The 22,117-nt window shown below is 37.5% G+C and overlaps 1 protein-coding gene across 1 annotated transcript in view; it reads left to right on the forward strand.

Annotated features, from left to right (window-relative positions):
- Positions 1-22,117, forward strand: part of LOC107286221 (1-phosphatidylinositol 4,5-bisphosphate phosphodiesterase beta-2-like) — a gene marked incomplete at its 3' end in the record, with an annotated part of 47,843 nt that overhangs the window by 8,470 nt on the left and 17,256 nt on the right. The window contains exons 3-14 of the mRNA XM_015814552.1: positions 2,376-2,444; positions 4,233-4,373; positions 5,147-5,226; positions 5,867-5,920; positions 11,338-11,413; positions 12,790-12,890; positions 13,838-14,004; positions 16,156-16,302; positions 16,815-16,972; positions 19,506-19,588; positions 20,415-20,499; positions 21,025-21,196. Coding sequence (XP_015670038.1) covers positions 2,376-2,444; positions 4,233-4,373; positions 5,147-5,226; positions 5,867-5,920; positions 11,338-11,413; positions 12,790-12,890; positions 13,838-14,004; positions 16,156-16,302; positions 16,815-16,972; positions 19,506-19,588; positions 20,415-20,499; positions 21,025-21,196 — 1,333 coding nt within the window. The remainder of the gene's footprint in view (positions 1-2,375; positions 2,445-4,232; positions 4,374-5,146; positions 5,227-5,866; positions 5,921-11,337; positions 11,414-12,789; positions 12,891-13,837; positions 14,005-16,155; positions 16,303-16,814; positions 16,973-19,505; positions 19,589-20,414; positions 20,500-21,024; positions 21,197-22,117) is intronic.

Below are 22,117 nucleotides of genomic sequence, written 5' to 3' on the forward strand. Positions count from 1 at the left end.
AGGAAGATTAGTCAGCAGCTTATCTACTCTCAGATGAAGGAAATGTATAGATTTGACTTTAATGCCAAATGTATCTATTTGGGAACATGTATCATTATATTGCAAAGGTTGGAAAATTACTGTGTAATTTCCAAATTAGTTTTCACTCAGCACACTCCTAGTAAATCCTCATACCCAGACCAGAGCAAGCATATATGACACTCGGTTCAGCTAGCAAAAAATATAACTTGATTTATTTATTCAATTTATATGGCCACCTGTCTCAACAAATGACTCTGGGTAGTGCCTAGAATTAAAATAAAATAAAAAGCATTACAAAATTTAAAATACAAAGTAGCTGAGAAACAATAAACCCAAATCACTTGTACAAGCAAGAAGCGGGTCCCGGCACACAGGGTTAGGATCGCTGAAGGGAGACTATTCCACAAGATGGGCGTTATGGCAGAAAAAGCGCATCTCCTAGGTTCCACCGAGTGGCATTCTTTGACCAATGGAACCTGAAGCATTGGCCATCCTCCCTGACTGGGATTGGACGGTTAGATACTACTGGGTAGAAGCGAACCTGCAAGTAACCAATTTATAAGCATAAAGATATTTCGGGCATATAAGATTGTGTTACTGTAAACTTACACAACGGTAGTATTAATACTCATGATTTTGATGTCTTTTCTAGGCTACCTTGAAGAGCCGACATCAATCATAGACCTTTTGAGTTAAAGAAGGATAGACTTTCCAGGAAGCCAAGGTTTTTTCCCTTTGAGTGCTAACTATTAAGTGCATGTGGATTACATAAAGGGAGAAGCAAATATAAAAATACCACCTCTTTCATTTGCCTTGGAAATATAATACTTTTTAAAATTGGAAAATTAAACAAACAAAATGCTTAAGTATAGAAGAGGCCATTACTAGATTTGCATTCAAATCACATTCAATGTTTAATTTAAATTTATAAATTTATATTTTGAATTTAAATCAGCCTTTAAGGTTAGCTATGTATTCTAGAATTTGTATCCTCACAACCCTGGCTGGCTGAATTGCTTTTGAGAACGTTAACAAAAGCTTAAAGTACAAAACTGACATTAATGGATTGGGTTTGGTTTTAGGTTTTAGGTTTTAGGTTTTATTAAATTTATACCCCGCCCTTCTCCTAACGGACTCAGGGCGGCTTACAGCAAGTTAAAAAACAGACAAACCATACTGATGCCTACCACATATATTCCATATAGTACAAAAGCTACATCAGACCATAACTGCCTATGTTGTTTCTTCTACCGAAAGTCCTCTTAGCTCTATTCTTTTCATGGAATTCTTGCCAGAATTATTATCTATTATTTTGACACATATATCTAGGACTAACATGATCTTTTTCAAATGCATTCTGTGGAAACCCACTATGTCCCAGTCACCCCACTGACCTGTTTTTATATTGAAGCCAGCTTTTGGAGAGAATTTTTGAGTAGAGAAGTGTCAGGAGAAGTAACAACCCATTCTCCCAGCCATTTTTTCTTTCCAAATTTAAACAGCACATTTTCTTTGCTTTGTGGAGTTCTTGGTACTCTGTTGGTGCTTAGCCAGTTAGTAATGAAATTTCATTTCATTATGTCTGTAACAACTAGCCAAGCTTAGAGAGCACCAACAATTTTACAGTTCTGAGTGGACAGAAATTCTCTTCTATTGGAACCACAAGGGTCCAATATTTTTTTGTTTCCCCCATCTCACTAGCTTCTAGATCCTTGTTTATACACAAAGCAAACCATTTGCAAAGGAAGATTAGTCAACAGCTTGTCTACTCTCAGATGAAGGGAATGTATAGATTTGTCTTGGTTTTTAAAAACACACAGAATTGAGAAGTGTTAATATTCCTTTGCAAATAATATGTAATTTGTCCCTAAAATAGCTAGCCTCAGCAAGCTGAAGAATAGTGATAACACTGTAGATAGATAATGTCAACACTTTGAAACAAAAATCCTGAGGCAAATTTAAGCTTCTTTCTTCTGGCTGCTGTAAAACTTCAAGAAACCAAAATAATAAATCTTCTCTAGAAATACATTTTGCGTAAAATGATTTTTATATGCTGTAGCTGTAGTTGAACAGCAATTTGATTTTTTTCTAGTTTGGATGTTAACAATTTTCTGTTTTGTAGTAGTCTGATAAAGAAAGTCTCTGAATCTACTTCTAGTGGAATCTGTTAGAGTTAAACCTATAAAAAAATAGATAAAATATACTGTATACTAATTCATGTTCACTGAAACTCAGGCCCAAAGATGATTAGGTTACTAAGTAATATGCTTGTTTATGCAAATGATCTGGATTTGAGGTTTATATTTGTTTTTCACAGATGCTAAAATTGTGTGTGCAATTTTTTAATTTTGCAGGAAACTGAATTTTTGGATATTACAAGTGTCCGAGATACTAGAGTGGGGAAATTTGCAAAGATTCCTAAAGTAAGTTTATGACATAATATATAACCTTCTCTAACCTAGTGTCTACTCAGATTTAGGAGACTTTGGCTCCTAAAATTGGGTGAGCTGACTGAGAATTTAGAAGTCAAGGAAAACTGTCCTATACATCTTTTGTGATGAACTCAAACCCACAGCTGTCACAAGCCAAAACAAGCAGCAGGGTTTTGATTGTGCAGTTGTGACCATCTTGACATTTTTCATATCGCCACGGGATGCCCCTGTTCACTGCTGTTTCATCAACAAGTAAAAAAAAAAAAAGCTTCTGTAGTAAATATTTCCCCATCTTTTGTATCAACATGCATAGTACAAAAGGCCCTATGCAATTTGAGATGATACAAAAAAACAACTTCCAGTCTGATATCTTAGCAATCTTGGAATGGATTTAAGTCCCTGCAGCTGTAATGGAAAAAAGTGGATTTTTCCATCTGCACCTTTCCCTTCCCATTATGTTCTCTCCAGCTCTAAAAATGCCACACAGAAGGTCCTATAGTGCGGAGAGATCTCTCCAAATTTGGCTGTGGCACCTTCTCTGATTGGAGCTCTGTTCAGAGAAGGTTTCCCATATGATTTCTCAGAGTTCTGAAAATAATTCTGCTAGCAGTCTGGCACAGTTGAATACCAACAAATTTTAACAGAAGAGTTTGAGGTGCCATAAAGAAACACAATATTGCTGAAGAAAAGGAAGGAGAGAAACAGTATTGATTTTTAGAAGTAAGAGTCAAGCTTCTACTGTGAATAGAGGGAGGAAATTTGTGGGCAGAAAATCAGTGTGTGCACTCTGTGTGTGTGTGTGTGTGTGTGTGTGTGTGTGTGTGTCTGTGTGTGTGTGTGTGTCTGTGTCATAGGCTACAGAAGTGCACTATTGCTCAGAGCCTGGGGTTTGCACACACTTAAAGAAGTTCAAAAAAGAAAAAAAATCATTTTGAATGGCAACAGCCAAAGTCTCCCACTAGTCAAGTCACATAAGGCATTCTTGACTTGAAAGTACAGCTTCAACAATATCACAGCTTTACAATATTTCTTTCTTAGTGCCAAACAAGGACCAATTTATGTAAGCATTTTATAATACAGTGATATATGACTCACTTGCATGGCATTTCTTGTATTTCTTTAACAATCCTCCTGATGCAACAGCATTAAAATGGAAGTGTTCAAATAGTTCCTCCTTTTCCCAGGGTAACAACTGACACGTTTAATTTTAAGACCAGCAATTGTAATGCTTCTCTGTACTGAGCAGCAACTGCATTTTGATAAATAGCTATTATGGACAGGAGACAGGATTCCAGTGTAGATACTGTCTTTGCTAAAACATCTGCTTCCTTAGAAGTTGTCCTGTACTTCTATACCAGGAGAGATATTTAGGATTCTGGCCAAGCTTGTGGAACAACATGAAGAGAGACAAAATACCTTCAAAATGTCATGCTGACTGAATGCAAATTAAAGAAGCAGAATATTGAAAACTGTTTTTCTCCAATAGCCCTATGTTGGTTGTAGCATTTAAAGGCCATTTTAGGGATTTGATAAGATGTGCAATAATATACACCCGGAAACCAAAATCAGCTTGATAAACTCATCTATAACTAAGAAAGACAAAGAGGGGAAAATAGTGAGTAAAGACTATTATTTTAATTAAAATATTATTTTGTGTTCAAAAAGCCCAACCCCAATTTGAATTTTAAAGCAAGGTTTTCTCAAGTCTTCTCACTTCTCCTTTCAGTTTTCCTTCTTAATGTGCTTTTATTTATTAATTTCTATGTCTACCCTTTGCAGAATCACAAGCTCCGAGACGTTTTCAAGTTGGATTTTCCAAACAACGACTTTCTTCACAAGATATTGACTGTGGTTTCTGGTCCTGATATGGTGGACCTCACATTTCACAATTTTGTTTCTTATAAAGAAAATGTTGGAAAGGTATTAGAAAATAAAATAAAGTTTAAGACGTTAATGGAAGCAAAAACTAACCAAAATAGCCACACAGTATCATATAGTATGTAAGACAAGCAGTTGACATTCTGTTTAAAGTGCTGACATTAGAGATGACAGGCACTGGTTTTAAACCAGCTTGGACATTAGATTTACAGGGTGTTTTTTTATATGTGCATTTCCTCCCTAAAGTATTTCACCGAATATAGCCATGGACAAAAATGGAACAATATGTGATTGTTTTAAAAGCTAAATAAACATAATATCAGTGTGATATAGTGATTATGTTAGGGCTGATTACTTTCATATTCAAATCCTCATCCAGTTATGAGTTCCTTTCCTGGCCTTGAAACACTCATGATGTTTTAGCCAAACCCACCTCATAGAACTGTGATGTAAACAAAAGACGGCAGGAAGAACCAAGTGCATTGGACTGAACTGTCTTCAAGCAAACTTTATATCTTTTGATCTATTTATTTTGACAAATGCCGAAGTATGAGTATCAATGTGATCATCCATTTTAGATAGGAGAAATATGTTAATTTGTTCCATTTAGTTTAAATACATAGAAAGTAAATGTCAATGATTCAAAAAGAGGCATAGAATAGAATCATGTCTTTAGAAAGGATAGCAATAATGGAAAATGAGCATTTATTTCATGTGGAAATACTGCCTGGCACAGCCACTCATGCACTGAAATGTAGATGTTACACTTCACAAGTGTTGGTCTTTCAGCTTGTATCCTTGGTTTCATTTCTCAGAACTGGGCAGATGATATCATGGACTTCGTTAAGAACCCCTTTATATATAATGCTTCCCGCTACACTTTCCTGGAGAAAATGTGAGTAATTATTCACCAAGCTTGTATTTCCAAGTATTTTTTGACAGTCCAAGTAGTATGGTTTGGTGGTTGAATGAAGCTGAAAGCTGGTCATTTAAAAAAAATTGAGCGTTATGTAGTCTTAGGAGGAAGGTATTTAATCTTCCCCCTTCTTCAAATAACAACAACAATAACAACAACAGCCAGATATGAACAAGACATTCTCTTCATAGGGTAGCTGATGAAAATGCAGTCCTACCGGTAAAATAGCATCAACTCATTGACATTCCTTTTATTGACCATTTGGGAGAAGGAAACAAGGGACTTCCTCTTTATTTCTTTGCTCGTCTCTGTTCTCTTTTCCTAAACTATCCCCCTTCCTTCTCTTTGCATCCCCCCTATGAAAACCTAGAGATCCAGGCTTGATACTGCAGCATATAACCTTATTTTCCTTTTTGTATCTTAAAGCCTCTATTTTGGATACTTTTAACAGGCTTGGTTCTACTCACACTGGCTCCAGGCTCCAGTTCCTGAGGGAATCAAACCAGGCTTACCTCAATATTTTACCCTACTATGGCTACTTTCCTTCATTCTTATTTTGTCCCATAACTTTGTAGATATCAAACTAATGAAAATGTATCTGTTCTGCCCTTTCCTGCAGTCTGCTGAAACTGAAGCTGCAGCTGAACGCTGAGGGGAAAATTCCTGTCAAGAAGTGAGTATGGTGTTCATAATGCTTTGGTCAATGATACACTCAGATCTGAGATGGCCCTGGGTCATGGCAATAGCATAGGCTCCTATTGGGCTTTGGGCATAGATGTAAACAGCTAATCTCTATTCCCAGCATATATTTATTCAGCATTTTTCAGCTGAAATGGCACAATCCCACAAAATACAATGGAATGTAGAGGTCTGTTGCACAGGGGGAGCAATTTGATCACACACATATATACACTGTCACTGANAAGATTAGTCAACAGCTTGTCTACTCTCAGATGAAGGGAATGTATAGATTTGTCTTGGTTTTTAAAAACACACAGAATTGAGAAGTGTTAATATTCCTTTGCAAATAATATGTAATTTGTCCCTAAAATAGCTAGCCTCAGCAAGCTGAAGAATAGTGATAACACTGTAGATAGATAATGTCAACACTTTGAAACAAAAGTCCTGAGGCAAATTTAAGCTTCTTTCTTCTGGCTGCTGTAAAACTTCAAGAAACCAAAATAATAAATCTTCTCTAGAAATACATTTTGCGTAAAATGATTTTTATATGCTGTAGCTGTAGTTGAACAGCAATTTGATTTTTTTCTAGTTTGGATGTTAACAATTTCCTGTTTTGTAGTAGTCTGATAAAGAAAGTCTCTGAATCTACTTCTAGTGGAAGTTAAACCTATAGGAGTTAAACCTATAAAAAATAGATAAAATATACTGTATACTAATTCATATTCACTGAAGCTCAGGCCCAAAGATGATTAGGTTACTAAGTAATATGCTTGTTTATGCAAATGATCTGGATTTGAGGTTTATATTTGTTTTTCACAGATGCTAAAATTGTGTGTGCTATTTTTTATTTTGCAGGAAACTGAATTTTTGGATATTACAAGTGTCCGAGATACTAGAGTGGGGAAATTTGCAAAGATTCCTAAAGTAAGTTTATGACATAATATATAACCTTCTCTAACCTAGTGTCTACTCAGATTTAGGAGACTTTGGCTCCTAAAATTGGGTGAGCTGACTGAGAATTTAGAAGTCAAGGAAAACTGTCCTATACATCTTTGTGATGAACTCAAACCCACAGCTGTCACAAGCCAAAACAAGCAGCAGGGTTTTGATTGTGCAGTTGTGACCATCTTGACATTTTTCATATCTCCACGGGATGCCCCTGTTCACTGCTGTTTCATCAACAAGTAAAAAAAAAAAAAGCTTCTGTAGTAAATATTTCCCCATCTTTTGTATCAACGTGCATAGTACAAAAGGCCCTATGCAATTTGAGATGATACAAAAAACAACTTCCAGTCTGATATCTTAGCAATCTTGGAATGGATTTAAGTCCCTGCAGCTGTAATGGAAAAAAGTGGATTTTTCCATCTGCACCTTTCCCTTCCCATTATGTTCTCTCCAGCTCTAAAAATGCTACACAGAAGGTCCTATAGTGCTGAGAGATCTCTCCAAATTTGGCTGTGGCACCTTCTCTGATTGGAGCTCTGTGCAGAGAAGGTTTCCCATATGATTTCTCAGAGTTCTGAAAATAATTCTGCTAGCAGTCTGGCACAGATGAATACCAACAAATTTTAACAGAAGAGTTTGAGGTGCCATAAAGAAACACAATATTGCTGAAGAAAGGGAAGGAGAGAAACAGTATTGATTTTTAGAAGTAAGAGTCAAGCTTCTACTGTGAATAGAGGGAGGAAATTTGTGGGCAGAAAATCAGTGTGTGCACTCTGTGTTTGTGTGTGTATGTGTGTGTGTGTGTGTGTGTGTGTGTGTGTGTGTGTGTGTGTGTGTGTGTTATAGGCTACAGAAGTGCACTATTGCTCAGAGCCTGGGTTTGCACACACTTAAAGGAGTTAAAAAAATCATTTTGAATGGCAACAGCCAAAGTCTCCCACTGGTCAAGTCACATAAGGCATTCTTGACTTGAAAGTACAGCATCAACAACATCACAGCTTTACAATATTTCTTTCTTAGTGCCAAACAAGGATCAATTTATGTAAGCATTTTATAATACAGTGATATATGACTCACTTGCATGGCATTTCTTGTATTTCTTTAACTATCCTCCTGATGCAACAGCATTAAAATGGAAGTGTTCAAATAGTTCCTCCTTTTCCCAGGGTAACAACTGACACGTTTAATTTTAAGACCAGCAATTGTAATGCTTCTCTGTACTGAGCAGCAACGGCATTTTGATAAATAGCTATTATGGACAGGAGACAGGATTCCAGTGTAGATACTGTCTTTGCTAAAACATCTGCTTCCTTAGAAGTTGTCCTGTACTTCTATACCAGGAGAGATATTTAGGATTCTGGCCAAGCTTGTGGAACAACATGAAGAGAGACAAAATACCTTCAAAATGTCATGCTGACTGAATGCAAATTAAAGAAGCAGAATATTGAAAACTGTTTTTCTCCAATAGCCCTATGTTGGTTGTAGCATTTAAAGGCCATTTTAGGGATTTGATAAGATGTGCAATAATATACACCCAGAAACCAAAATCAGCTTGATAAACTCATCTATAACTAAGAAAGACAAAGAGGGGAAAATAGTGAGTAAAGACTATTATTTTAATTAAAATATTATTTTGTGTTCAAAAAGCCCAACCCCAATTTGAATTTTAAAGCAAGGTTTTCTCAAGTCTTCTCACTTCTCCTTTCAGTTTTCCTTCTTAATGTGCTTTTATTTATTAATTTCTATGTCTACCCTTTGCAGAATCACAAGCTCCGAGACGTTTTCAAGTTGGATTTTCCAAACAACGACTTTCTTCACAAGATATTGACTGTGGTTTCTGGTCCTGATATGGTGGACCTCACATTTCACAATTTTGTTTCTTATAAAGAAAATGTTGGAAAGGTATTAGAAAATAAAATAAAGTTTAAGACGTTAATGGAAGCAAAAGCTAACCAAAATATCCACACAGTATCATATAGTATGTAAGACAAGCAGTTGACATTCTGTTTAAAGTGCTGACATTAGAGATGACAGGCACTGGTTTTAAACCAGCTTGGACATTAGATTTACAGGGTGTTTTTTTATATGTGCATTTCCTCCCTAAAGTATTTCACCGAATATAGCCATGGACAAAAATGGAGCAATATGTGATTGTTTTAAAAGCTAAATAAACATAATATCAGTGTGATATAGTGATTATGTTAGGCTGATTACTTTCATATTCAACCCCCCACCCAGTTATGAGTTCCCTTCCTGGCCTTGAAACACTCATGATGTTTTAGCCAAACCCACCTCATAGAACTGTGATGTAAACAAAAGATGGCAGGAAGAACCAAGTACATTGGACTGAACTGTCTTCAAGCAAACTTTATATCTTTTCACCTTCTATTTATTTTGACAAATGCCTAAGTCTGAGTATCTATGTGATCATCCATTTTAGATAGGAGAAATATGTTTCCATTTAGTTTAAATACATAGAAAGTAAATGTCAATGATTCAAAATGAGGCATAGAATAGACTCATGTCTTAGAAAGGATAGCAATAATGGAAAATGAGCATTTATTCCATGTGGAAATACTGCCTGGCACAGCCACTCATGCACTGAAATGTAGATGTTACACTTCACAAGTTTTGGTCTTTCAGCTTGTATCCTTGGCTTCATTTCTCAGAACTGGGCAGATGATATCATGGACTTCGTTAAGAACCCCTTTATATATAATGCTTCCCGCTACACTTTCCTGGAGAAAATGTGAGTAGTTATTCACCAAGCTTGTATTTCCAAGTATTTTTTGACAGTCCTAGTAGTATGGTTTGGTGGTTGAATGAAGCTGAAAGCTGGTCATTTAAAAACACTTGAGTGTTATGTAGTCTTAGGAGGAAGGTACTTAATCTTCCCCCTTCTTCAAATAACAACAACAATAACAACAACAGCCAAATATGAGTAAGACATTCTCTTCATAGGGTAGCTGATGAAAATGCAGTCCTACTGGTAAAATAGCATCAACTCATTGAAATTCATTTTATTGACCATTTGGGAGAAGGAAACAAGGGACTTCCTCTTTATTTCTTTGCTCGTCTCTGTTCTCTTTCCCTAAACTATCCCCCTTCCTTCTCTTTGCATCCCCCCTATGAAAACCTAGAGATCCAGGCTTGATACTGCAGCATATAACCTTATTTGCCTTTTTGGATCTTAAAGCCTCTATTTTGGATACTTTTAACAGGCTTGATTCTACTCACACAGGCTCCAGGTTCCAGTTCCTGAGGGAATCAAACCAGGCTTACCTCAATATTTTTCCCTACTATGGCTACTTTCCTTCATTCTTATTTTGTCCCATAACTTTGTAGATATCAAACTAATGAAAATGTATCTGTTCTGCCCTTTCCTGCAGTCTGCTGAAACTGAAGCTGCAGCTGAACGCTGAGGGGAAAATTCCTGTCAAGAAGTGAGTATGGTGTTCATAACGCTTTGGTCAACGATACACTCAGATCTGAGATGGCCCTGGGTCATGGCAATAGCATAGGCTCCTATTGGGCTTTGGGCATAGATGTAACCAGCTAATCTCTATTCCCAGCATATATTTATTCAGCATTTTTCAGCTGGAATGGCACAATCCCACAAAATACAATGGAATGTAGTGGTCTGTTGCACAGGGGGAGCAATTTGATCACAAACATATATACACTGTCACTGACAACAAAGCATCATTGATGTATCATATTTGTGATAGATATTTAAATGCACTACTTCCTTGGTCCTTATGCAAAGAGTAGGCCGTATCCTTGTACCTTTGCTCTAAGAAGAATGAGTGATTATGTATGCGCTCATGCTCTTTCTATTTCCACTGAAAAGGCTGATTCCTCAACAAACCTCCTTCTTCCGCCCTATGGTTTACAGATTAAAGCAGGTCAAAGTAAGTCAGAGCTAAGATGTGGCATAGTTCATAGGGGATATTCCTTCTTCCTGGAAATATAATTGTGAAAGAGTTTCCTTATGTTTTCTATTCAGTGCTTTTATTGTGATGTGTTAAATCTCAGTGGCATCTTATAGCACATATGCCATCTGCTGCCTCATATGTTGGTTTTGTGGCCCCTGGAATTATCCAAAATCATATCTGCAACATTTGAGAGAACGTCACTGAAAAACTAAAGTTTGATTTCTTGATATCTTTGTAAAAAAAATATGTGTTGGATATTTCAGAAATCCATCCTTTCAAATAAAAACCCCATTCAACTCCAGAAACAACTTCAGCTCTGTTCACTTTAGGAATGTAACTGCTCTGCCTAATATAAAACTTAGACACTGAAGGTTGAACTCTATTCTGACATAATATTCTCCTTCAGGTAGAGTTTTGTTTATTTTATTATTATAATGGTTATTCCTTACGGGCAGTCTTCCCACTAGAATACTGCATCTTCCACTAGTGGCCCTGTCTCTCTTTAATTTATTATCCCTTTCTTTTTCAGTATTTTTCAAATGTTTCCTGCGGACAGAAAAAGGGTAGAAGCAGCATTAACTGCCTGCCATCTTCCAAAGGGAAAGGTCAGTAATTATTTTTTTTCCTTACATGTATAAACTCCAGAACTCATCAACTGAATTGGAATTTAATTGTGGATAAGGTATGTAAATTACATAATAAACACAGATTTCCATGAACTGTTCATCACAGCTCTTGAGCAAATGGTTTTGCTCTTTCAGCCCAAAATTTGCTAAGTTGAGCAGCCACCTCTGAAAAAAGTATTCTACGCAGCTTTGTCTGACAAGTCAGGAACTAAATGGGTAGAAGCAATCTGTATGGGATCATTGGGACCTCAGTGAATGTGCATATTTTATTTAGGCGTAATACCTGAATAAAATTATTTTTGGCAAATGTATTCCTATTGGTTTGTATCAAGAATAAGGAGTTAGATACAATCCTGCATAAAAAAAGGTAAAGAGGGGAAGACTGTTGAACATTTAAACAAATAGCAAATTGGAAACAATTGCCAATCTGCAAATATCCTAGAGAAATAATTGTAAAGGTAATCCTTGTTCAGCAACTGCCTTGGACAACAACAATTCACAGCTAATGGCTGTGATAAAAAAAACTAACTTTGCAACCAATGCCCACAGTTACGACCTTTGCAGCATCTCTATCGGGTGTTTGCCATCATAGTTAGTACATATTGCCCTGTGTAAAATCATAAGCACAGTTATAGTCATAAGATTTTTCACTGTGTAATCATTTTGGTTTTGTAATCTTCCCCAACTTAGTTGTCTTGGACTGCATCATCACAAATTCTTGAATTATGGCTAATAATTTTGGGAATCCCCAAATTTTTAGAAAACACCAGGTTACAAAAGTCTGGTTATACTGTATGTAATGCCCTTGCAAGCAGCCACCATCTTTACCCTCTAAACCTTCAGAAGTGTCTTTGCTCTATTCCACAAGTGTTGCCATTACTGCCATTCTTGCAATGCTCAGTACTTCACATAAGCTCAGGTGTGGGAAGAGGTGGATGAGCCAAGCAACCAGGATAAACTGCAAATTCTCACTGATGGAAAACAATTTGCTTCCCATTTGCAGTATTTCCTGCTGTGCCAGAAACAAAGCATAAGCTAATCATCTCAGTTTGAGAAGGGCTGCAACCACACATTGAGATAACAGAACCACAACAGCATGGCACTTTGAAAAACACTACAGGTGGAGGGGCCCATAAATGACTGCACTCTACTATAGCTCCATCATCCATTGTGTGAAAAAAGTTATATTCTGAAGGGAAAACAAATTCTTGCTAAATGTATTTTTCTATTTCACATGCAGCTTTTCTTTATGACAAAAACAAACTTTTGTCATATTTAGGCACAGGAGAAAGAATTCATATTATAACTCAGAATATATTGTTAAATATTATCATGAGCTGCTCTTTCATTTCCAGAATGATGGCATCAACCCAGAGGACTTCCCTGAAACAGTGTATAAAACATTCCTGATGAACCTCTGTCCTCGGCCCGATATTGATGAAATATTTACCTCACAGTAAGTTTTCATGGCGTAAGAGATACTATGTAGGTAAAGGGGGTCTGGGTGAATCCAATGAAATCTAGCACAGTTCTCATCCTTCAGCATTTTTTGTGCTTTGTATTTGGTTGGATTCATATTAGTCTTTTGGGATTCTGAATTTGCATTCTGTGTCAACCAGCATTTTTTTCTGGATGGAAAGATTATTTCCATTTCATCACAGGGGTTTGTTAATGTCAGTCACACATTACCTGTCAGAGACTATTGAGATAAACGGATCCCAATCTAATGCCTTTCAGATATAATATGTTACAGTACTCCTCCTCCAGATCCCATCCTGTTGGCTATGCTTGATGATGAGAACTGTAGATCAACATATTCAGAAAGAGCAAATTGGGAAGGATGACTTAGTAGGAGCCATGGTGGTGCAGTAGTTAGAATACAGTATTTCAGGCTAATTCTGCCCACTGTCTGGAATTTGATCCTAATGGGGCTCAAGGTTGTTTCAGCCTTCCATCCTTCCAAAGTTGGTAAAATCAGGACCCAGATTGTAGGGGGCAATATGCTGACATTATAAACCATCCAGAGAGTGCTGTAAAACACTGTAGGGCAGTATATAAGTCTGAGTGCTGTTGCTATTGCTAGTATCTCTATTACATAACATTTTCTCTACAAAGGGAATTCTTTATGGGTGTTAGTTGTTCATTTCTTAGTTGTCCAGTATGCACAAGTTGAAGAAAGTTTCAGGTTGATAAAGAAAGCATTTTAGATTGAGCTTTATTTTGCACCAATTGTTTCATGCCTTATAGTGCTGAATCTAAATCTGCAGTGCAGGAAAAGATAAGATAGAACAAGCTTGTTCAATACTAAAAGACAAGAAAAGAAAGAAAGTTGCCTTGCTGCTAAGGGGGGGAGGGATTTTCCAGGGACACCTAAAGATACTCTTCTTCATTGTTTCTCCTTAGCCATTCAAAAGCCAAGCCATACATGACGAAAGATCACTTGACAAAATTTATCAACAAGAAACAGCGAAATTCCCAACTCAATGACACACTTTTCCCTCCTGCCAAACCAGATAGAGTGCAGGGCCTCATAGAAAAATATGAGCCCAGTGGGATGAATATTCAAAGAGGTGAGTCTTTTCCATTAGAATGAGGTTTTGTCATGATCCCAAGCCTATAGAGAGAATAGAGTGCTACACACTGTCCAATTCTTATGTGACTGTAAATAGGGTAGAAAGCATAAAGCAGTAGTGAATATATTCATGTGTGCTTGTTTGACTATCTATACACATATACCCACTACACACACAGAGGGCTATTTGGCAGTTTAGTAATGAACTTTCTCCTAAATATCAACAGAATATCTGGAAGACTTATTAAGGAACAGGACAGTGTTGAGAGTCTTGTGAATTCTTCAAGGTCTCTGAGAATCTTATGAATACTTCAGGATTTCTAAGAGTTTTGTGAATACTTCAGGGTATGCCATTATATACCAGTTGGCCTTCCCTTGAGCAATAGTCCTCTTCTCCCAGAAAAAAATATACGGCATTCCTAATATTGTGGAATGCTTCCTTATAGCCTTCTTCTCTTTTTGTCATCCAACAAAAATGAATAGTCAATAGATCAGATGAGGTTGTAAATCACAATTGCTAAAAAAGAGAAATTATTTCCATATTTACTTAGTGTACATATATTTCTTGATTAAAGATTTTATTCATGTTATTTATATTTTCCTTGTATTCTTAATTAATTTGCCTCAAGAATGTTTAAAATCTGTAATCAGCAATAAACAAACAATGATCATTATCAAGATAAAGATCACTTCCATTACGATATGTAAACCCATGAATATGGAAACAAATAATAATAATACAGGTAGTCCTCATTTAACAATTGCCACATCTAGTGACTATTCATAATTATGATTGTGATGAAAAAATAACTTTACAACCAATCTTTGCATTTAAAATTTCCCAAGTCTGTAAATGGAAGGAAAGCTGAAATAAGATCATAAGCACACTCATGCTTTCATGTTTTCTCTTAGCAACCATTTCACTTAATGACTAAGTTTCCAGTCCTAATTGTGGCCACTAAATGAGAACTACTTCTATACTTTTTTTTTATAAAAAAAAGAATCTTAGAGTAATTAATAATGTTTATGATGTTCTCTAAAAAAGTATTTGGTAATATTTGTTTGGGTAGTGTCAAGAATGGCTTCTGGGGGGAAATGGACATAGAAGAAAATGAAAGTGGTAAAAGGAATAAGGGTTTTTCACATTTTATTCATTCGTTCATTTAAAACGTTATAGTCACCCATCTTATGTCAAATGCTGGGTGGCTCACAACCAACAATTAAAATAATACCAATAGTAAAGTATCATAAAATACGGTATATATCTATTAAAATCATAAACATTAAAACCTGGCATCAAAGTTAAGTTCTGCATTCAGTGCATTATTAAATCCTCTCATCCAACTCATCCTATCCCAGCACTTGGGAGGAAAGCCAGGTTTTAAGGGTAGAAGGGTAATTGTCTGCCAAAGCTCAAGGAGAAGGGGTTCCATAGAGCAGGGGCTGCCACAGAAAAGGCCAGCTTCTTAGATCCCATAAAATGGGAATGTTTAAGGCAAGGGACTAGGAGCATGTCCACCTTATGTGATATGGTAGAACAGGTAGATGTTCTTATGGAGAGGCAGTCCACCTAGCCCGATGGCATATAGGGCTTTAAAAGAAATAATCAGCACCTTGAATTGTACCCGAAAGGAAACCAGGAGCCAATGTGGTTTGCATAACAGAGTTGTTACATGGCTAAACTTAGGGGCACCCATGACTGCATATGCTGCCACATTCTAGACCAGTTGAAGCTTCTGGGTAATCTTCAAGAGCATCCCCATGTAGAGCACATGGCAGCAGTCCAAATGGGAAGTGAGTAAAGATAGCTAAATAAGGAATCTCCAGCAGATTGAATGGAATTAGGAATACAAATTATGAAATAATCATGGCTCACAACAATCATACATCTACTGCCTTTAGTTTTAAGTCAGAATAAAGCACCAGCACTGCGGTTGAGCATCCAACGTAGAAACAGGCAACTTAGTTTCCTCCAGAAGTTTTATACTCTAACACCCACAATTCCTTGTCATTGGCCATGCTGGCTGGAGCTAATGGGAATAGAAATCCAAAACTTTTGGAGGGCAGCAAGGAATCATTGATTCACAGTCAGCTCCTTCAAGGCCTTGAATTCCACTCTCAGTCACAATATGATTATTTGCTCCTGCAGGACAACTGTCTCCTGAAGGAATGGTTTGGTTCCTGTGTGGTCCTGAAAACAGCATCGTATCTCAAGACAAACTGTTGCTGTACCAAGATATGAACCATCCACTCTCCCACTATTTCATCAGCTCATCCCACAACACTTATCTAACAGGTATGGTGACATCTACCAAGACACACTCATTTTCTCAGGATAATTTTCTCCAAGTGGTCAACTTTTATATGTGTTTAGGATTACAATTCCCCACATTTACTGGTTCTGCCAGTTCAAAAAAGATTAGGTAACAGGTGCTATGAAAGATAATCAACCAAGATCTAGCCATTGATAATCAAAGAAAATAGGCAAAATGAATCACAATCTGCCACAACATAGGGCAGATGCCTGTAAGCCTATTGGGTGCTTATAACATATACATCACCTAACGTATTTGCTTGCTGAACAATCATTTTCCCTCTTGTCTGCTACATTAATCATACCCACACAGAGCAACTTTACACCTTCACACTCACTCATACTCACACTTATACACTCTGGTACCCACTTTCCAATTGTCGCCCTCCCTATCTTTTAATCATTTCTTATTTGTAATTTTAACAGTTATTGTTTTATGGTTCTATTAATATTTTATATACACACCTCTTTTTCTTTTCTTTTCTTTTTAACAGCTGGACAGTTTTCTGGAATCTCATCTCCTGAAATGTATCGCCAAACTCTCTTGGCCGGTTGTCGTTGTGTGGAACTTGATTGCTGGAAGGGACGTCCTCCAGATGAGGAACCTATCATCACCCACGGGTACACTATGACAACTGAAATACTGTTTAAGGTATGCATTTGCTGGTGATTTTTTTCTGTTCTCTTTGAGCCCATATAGTTCCATCTGACAACGTGCTACCCCACCCCAAATTAAAGATAGAAAATCCTTATACCAGGATAACTTTCCACCCACAGCCACTCCGTCTTGCTAGAATTAAATGTAACTGTTTTCCCCATCCAGATTTTCACATCCTCCAGGCATTGGGATATGATCTTGATGTCATTATTTAGCTCAGGATCAAGATGTACAACTGGTATCAACAGCATACTGGTGTAACTACACTCCACGTTGGAGGATGACCTCTTTCAGTGGTTTCATGTAGTTGTTAAAGAGGAAAGACAGGAGTTTCCAACCCTGAGGCATTCCACAGCTAAGGGGGCTGAAGGGTTGGCCTCTCCTCTTTCCTACTTATACCAACTGGAACCAGCTTCAGAGAAAGGAGGAAAACAACCTTAACACTATGTCTCCGTAGTATTTTGTAGCCTGAAACCCAACTAGAAAAGATCCAGATAATCTAGTTCAGGGCTTTCTGAAGTTCTAGTCCAGTCACTTCCTCAACAACTTTCCCCAAAAAAGGATAGGGCAAAAGTTGTCCAGAAGTGTTGGATCCAGATATGGCATTTTTAGGAAGGAGTCTACCACCATCTCTTTCATGGCAGGCAGAACAATTTATTTATGTAAAAATATTTGCAACCATGTGAACCCAACCACAGAAATTTTAATCACCTACGAAGGTCATGGATCTAAATTGGTGGCATGGTTGATAAAACTAAGGATCCTGTTTCCTCAGGAACTGCAGTATCAAATGCTTTGCAGACAATAAGACTAGACAAAATGTCAGTCAACTTTCTTAGACTTGGTCAGTTGGAATCCAAGTGGATGCAAGAGATTTTTGAGCAGCAGCATCCAGGGCCTCTGGAGCTTCTGAGGATCCAGTTATCTTTGAGGGAAGCATACAAAAATAGCACATGCTTCTTATCTTAAGGTTATAAAAGCTCCATGTCTGTTAAACTTTTCCTCATAGGACTTGTTTTCCATATTCCTTTGTTGTCTTCCTCTGGAGCAATTTACACTTAGCTATACTGATCTTAAAAATCTGGAACACAGGCATTGTACCCAGAATTGGGGAGTAGATGACACTAAACACAAACCCAAGATGATTTGTGTTTAGCATGTCATCAATTACAACACCAAGAACCTTATATATATGCTCTGATTTACTTCTACAAAACCAGGTACCTCTATTCTAAATATATATTTTGCTGGTTTTTGACCATAATAAAGATTTCATTTCATTAGTTCATATTTTGTTTGCCTAAATGAGTTTGAACTTAAACTTTTCCGTTACTTTCTGTGTTCTGCACAGCAATACTTTGACATTACTGTAATCAAGTCACATAAGACATAGCAATTCAATTATAGGTGCTTAAGACCTATATATTGCATCAGTGATGCATGCATAATAAACGATAGACTTATATATTTAAATAATCAGAATCCTATTCTTTCTTACTACTCTTTCAAGTATTTAAATATTTTCTTTTGTCCCAAAAATTCAGAAAGAAAGTCACTCAGTAGGTTCCCACCTTCAGCTGTAATTTAAGCAGCAGGGAAAAGAATAAAAGGTCCCTTTAAATGATTACCCTGGTAGTAGTTTTTGTTGTTAACAATTTATATTCTCCATCTTATGACCTCACAATTACCATGACACAACACCACGCAATCTACAGAGCAAATAGAAGCTATTGTGCTTGAGTGGAGCTATAATTATAGGGGATGATTGCTCTGCACCACAACAATGAAACTTGAAAAGGAATTACAGAGTGTTAGCACAGCATGTACTTTTCATTATAGCTTATATAACATTTGGACATTCCCCTCTCTTCTTTCTTCCTTCTTAGCTTTCCTCTCCAAAATAACTTGTGGGTGGAAAGAGGTGGCTCTCTCCTGATTTGAACCTACATCAGTTTCCTTTGGGATCAGATCAGATCAAGAGGCAGGATCAGTCTTCCCCTCCCCAATCCATGATCAACTGCTTGTTCAATTAAAAGTTGTTCTGCAAAAGACAATCTAAAGTTATAGGCCAGTGATGGCGAACCTTTTAGAGACCGAGTGCCCAAACTGCAACCCAAAACCCACATGCATCGTCGGGTGCCGGGTGGGTGTGGCCCATTGGGTGGGCGTGGCTGCGGTGGTAACGGCAGACTGGGTGGGACTAAAAAGTTCAATCAATCAATTCCAACTTTGCAAGATCTTTTTTTTCCGCGAGAAGTTGAAATTGACTGATTGATTGAACCTTTTTTTTTTTGCACATGGCAGCGGAGGCCTAAAGCAAAAAGGTTTTATAAAACCCAGCTGAAGGCCTAGGACTGGGGCGATAGTGCGCGTGCCCACAGAGAGGGCTCTGAGTGCCGCCTCTGGCACCCGTGGCCTAGGTTCGCCACCACTGATGTAGGTTTCTTCTACCTATGCAAACATTCAATTACATTCATGAAAAGCCGATCTCTCCTTCACTCTCCTTCTCTCTCTTTGTCTCATACAGGATGCAGTTGAGGCTATTGCAGAAAGCGCTTTTAAAACCTCTCCCTACCCCGTAATCCTGTCTTTTGAGAACCATGTGGATTTGTAAGTATTAGGATCTTACTCAGTGGGAAAAGATTGAATCTGTGTTTTGATAAACTGGAAGTGGGGAGGAGGGCATTCAGTCAGTCAGGATAAATTAATTCTTGCTGCAATATTATTAGCAATCTTCTAGCAAATCAAAATTAACTGTGGCCTACTCTTTAAAGGAAAAAAAAACAATCGCCATGCAGAATCCCAGTCAATTACATGAGAAAGAAATTGTATATGCATGTGCCATGCTAGTTTTCAGCCAATAAACATATAAACATATTTCCTCCAGCTGTGGGTTTTCTCTGGAAGTTGTTTTTTCAATTTGGTGCTCAGACAACTCATGAAAGGCTAAGCAGGATTCACAATCAAGAGATGGTAAAAATTGACACCTACCTTTTCCTTTTCAAAACTTATTTATAAGTAAAAGGAAATTCTCATCCAATCTTCCCTCCATAAAGATTGAAACAATTATTTCTAGATTTCCTAGAAAATGTATCTATTAAAATGGACCTGGGAAGTGTATTCGATCTGAATAAATGTGGAATGCAGCAGTGTGGTAGTCAAATTATGTAATAATTAAGAAAGAGAGAGAAAAAAACTTAAATTAACTCTAAATAATTTTCAAGGGCATTTTTAAAACAATTATCATGCAATAGCAAGCATGGGATATGGTAGAGAGGAGATGCAGATCAAGGTTTAGAACAAAACCAAACATTTTCTGGGGTAGTAAATTTAGATCAGTCTTACACCTGCTAGGATATAAATAGGGAGTAAAACAGGTGATGCTAAACTCAGGTTTTTTTTTCATAATTTACTCCTTTCTTGTACTTTCTTTTAGGCCTAAGCAGCAGGCAAAGATGGCTGAGTACTGCAGGACCATCTTTGGAGACATGTTACTGACTGAACCCCTGGAAAAATATCCAGTAAGTGAATAAGAAAATTAAATAGTTAAGTAGTCATTCGGATTCACTTGTCCAGACCATCTGCGTTCTGTGTTACTGTGACGATGATTTATTTATTTATTTATTTAATTTAATTTATATGCCGCCCTTCTCCCGACAGGGACTCAGGGCGGCGCACAACATATTTAAAACCAGAACATATATACAATCCCCCCCTTAAAACCGAATTAAACCGAATTTTAATGTTGCGTCTTCCGAATATTTAAAACCCAATATAAAATCCACCCTAGGTCAGGTCCGCTTGCTNGCGACGGAAGGTAAGGAGATCCGGAATTATCCGGATCTCGGGGGGTAGTTCATTCCAGAGGGTAGGGGCACCCACAGAGAAGGCCCTCCCCCTGGGGGTCGCCAGCCGACACTGCTTGGCCGACGGCACCCTGAGGAGACCCACTCTGTGGGAGCGTACCGGTCTGTGGGAAGGAATCTGCGGCAGCAGGCGGTCTCGGTCTATTTCTTGGTCTATTTCTTTGTTTTTTTCTTTGGTAGCTAAAACCAGGAGTTCCACTTCCAAGTCCTCAGGATCTCATGGGGAAGATCTTGATTAAGAACAAGAAGAACCAATTCATGCCTGGGGAGAACCAAGATATTCTGAAGAAGAGGAAGAGTTTGGAGGATGAAGTCACAGACCAACCCCTACCTATAGAAAAGGATAGCACAGGTATCATATCATATAGCAGCCTTTCCAAACTTGGCTTCCTCTAACTATGTATTACGACTATAATTTCCAGAATTTCAAGACAACATGGGGGAAATACTTGCCCAGGAATTGTGAGAATTGTCATCCCCAAACAACTGAAAACACTCAGGTTAAGGAAGATTATGACAAAAAATAAGACTGGCCTTTGGGGTATTTTTTACCCTGGAATACAGGTTGTCCTCTACTTACAACTGTTTGTTTAGTGACCATCTGAAGTTACAACAGCACTGAAAAAAGTGTCTTTTAACCGGTTTTCATACTTACAACCATCGCAGCATCTCCATGGTCACGTGATCAAAATTCAGACACTTGGCAACTGGCATGTATTTATAACAGTTGCACTGTCCCACGGTCATGTGATCACCATTTGTAACTGACCCAGCAGGCTTCTGACAAGCAAAATCAATGGGGGAAGCCAGATTCACTTAACGACCACATGATTTGCTTAACAACTGTAGTGATTCGCTTAACAATCATGGCAAAAAAAATTGAAAATGGGGCAAAACTCATTTAACAACTGCCTTGCTTAGCAACAGAAATCTTGGGCTCAATTGCAGTTATAAATGAAGGGCTACGTGTAGTGATTCAGGATTATCTAAGAGACGACATAAACAGCATCATGACTGCATAAAAAATAGGTGTTATGGGAGTCTTAGAGAATGTATAATAGAGAACAGAGCTGACTCTCTTTAGCAAAATGAAAGACTAAGGATAGAACTATATAAAGATAATGTGAGGCTTCAAGATATTCTTAACACTTTCTTCTCATTTCCCCCCACAATAATGATTTTGCTGGGTAAATTGGATTGAGAGATAGCAACTGTCTCAAAGTCATCCAGTGAACTTACATTTCAAAGAGCAACATCTATTTTTGCATTTGTT

Source organism: Protobothrops mucrosquamatus, unplaced genomic scaffold, assembly GCF_001527695.2.
Source record: "Protobothrops mucrosquamatus isolate PMUCROS unplaced genomic scaffold, P.Mucros_1.0 scaffold261, whole genome shotgun sequence".
NCBI classification, from domain to species: Eukaryota; Metazoa; Chordata; class Lepidosauria; order Squamata; family Viperidae; genus Protobothrops; species Protobothrops mucrosquamatus.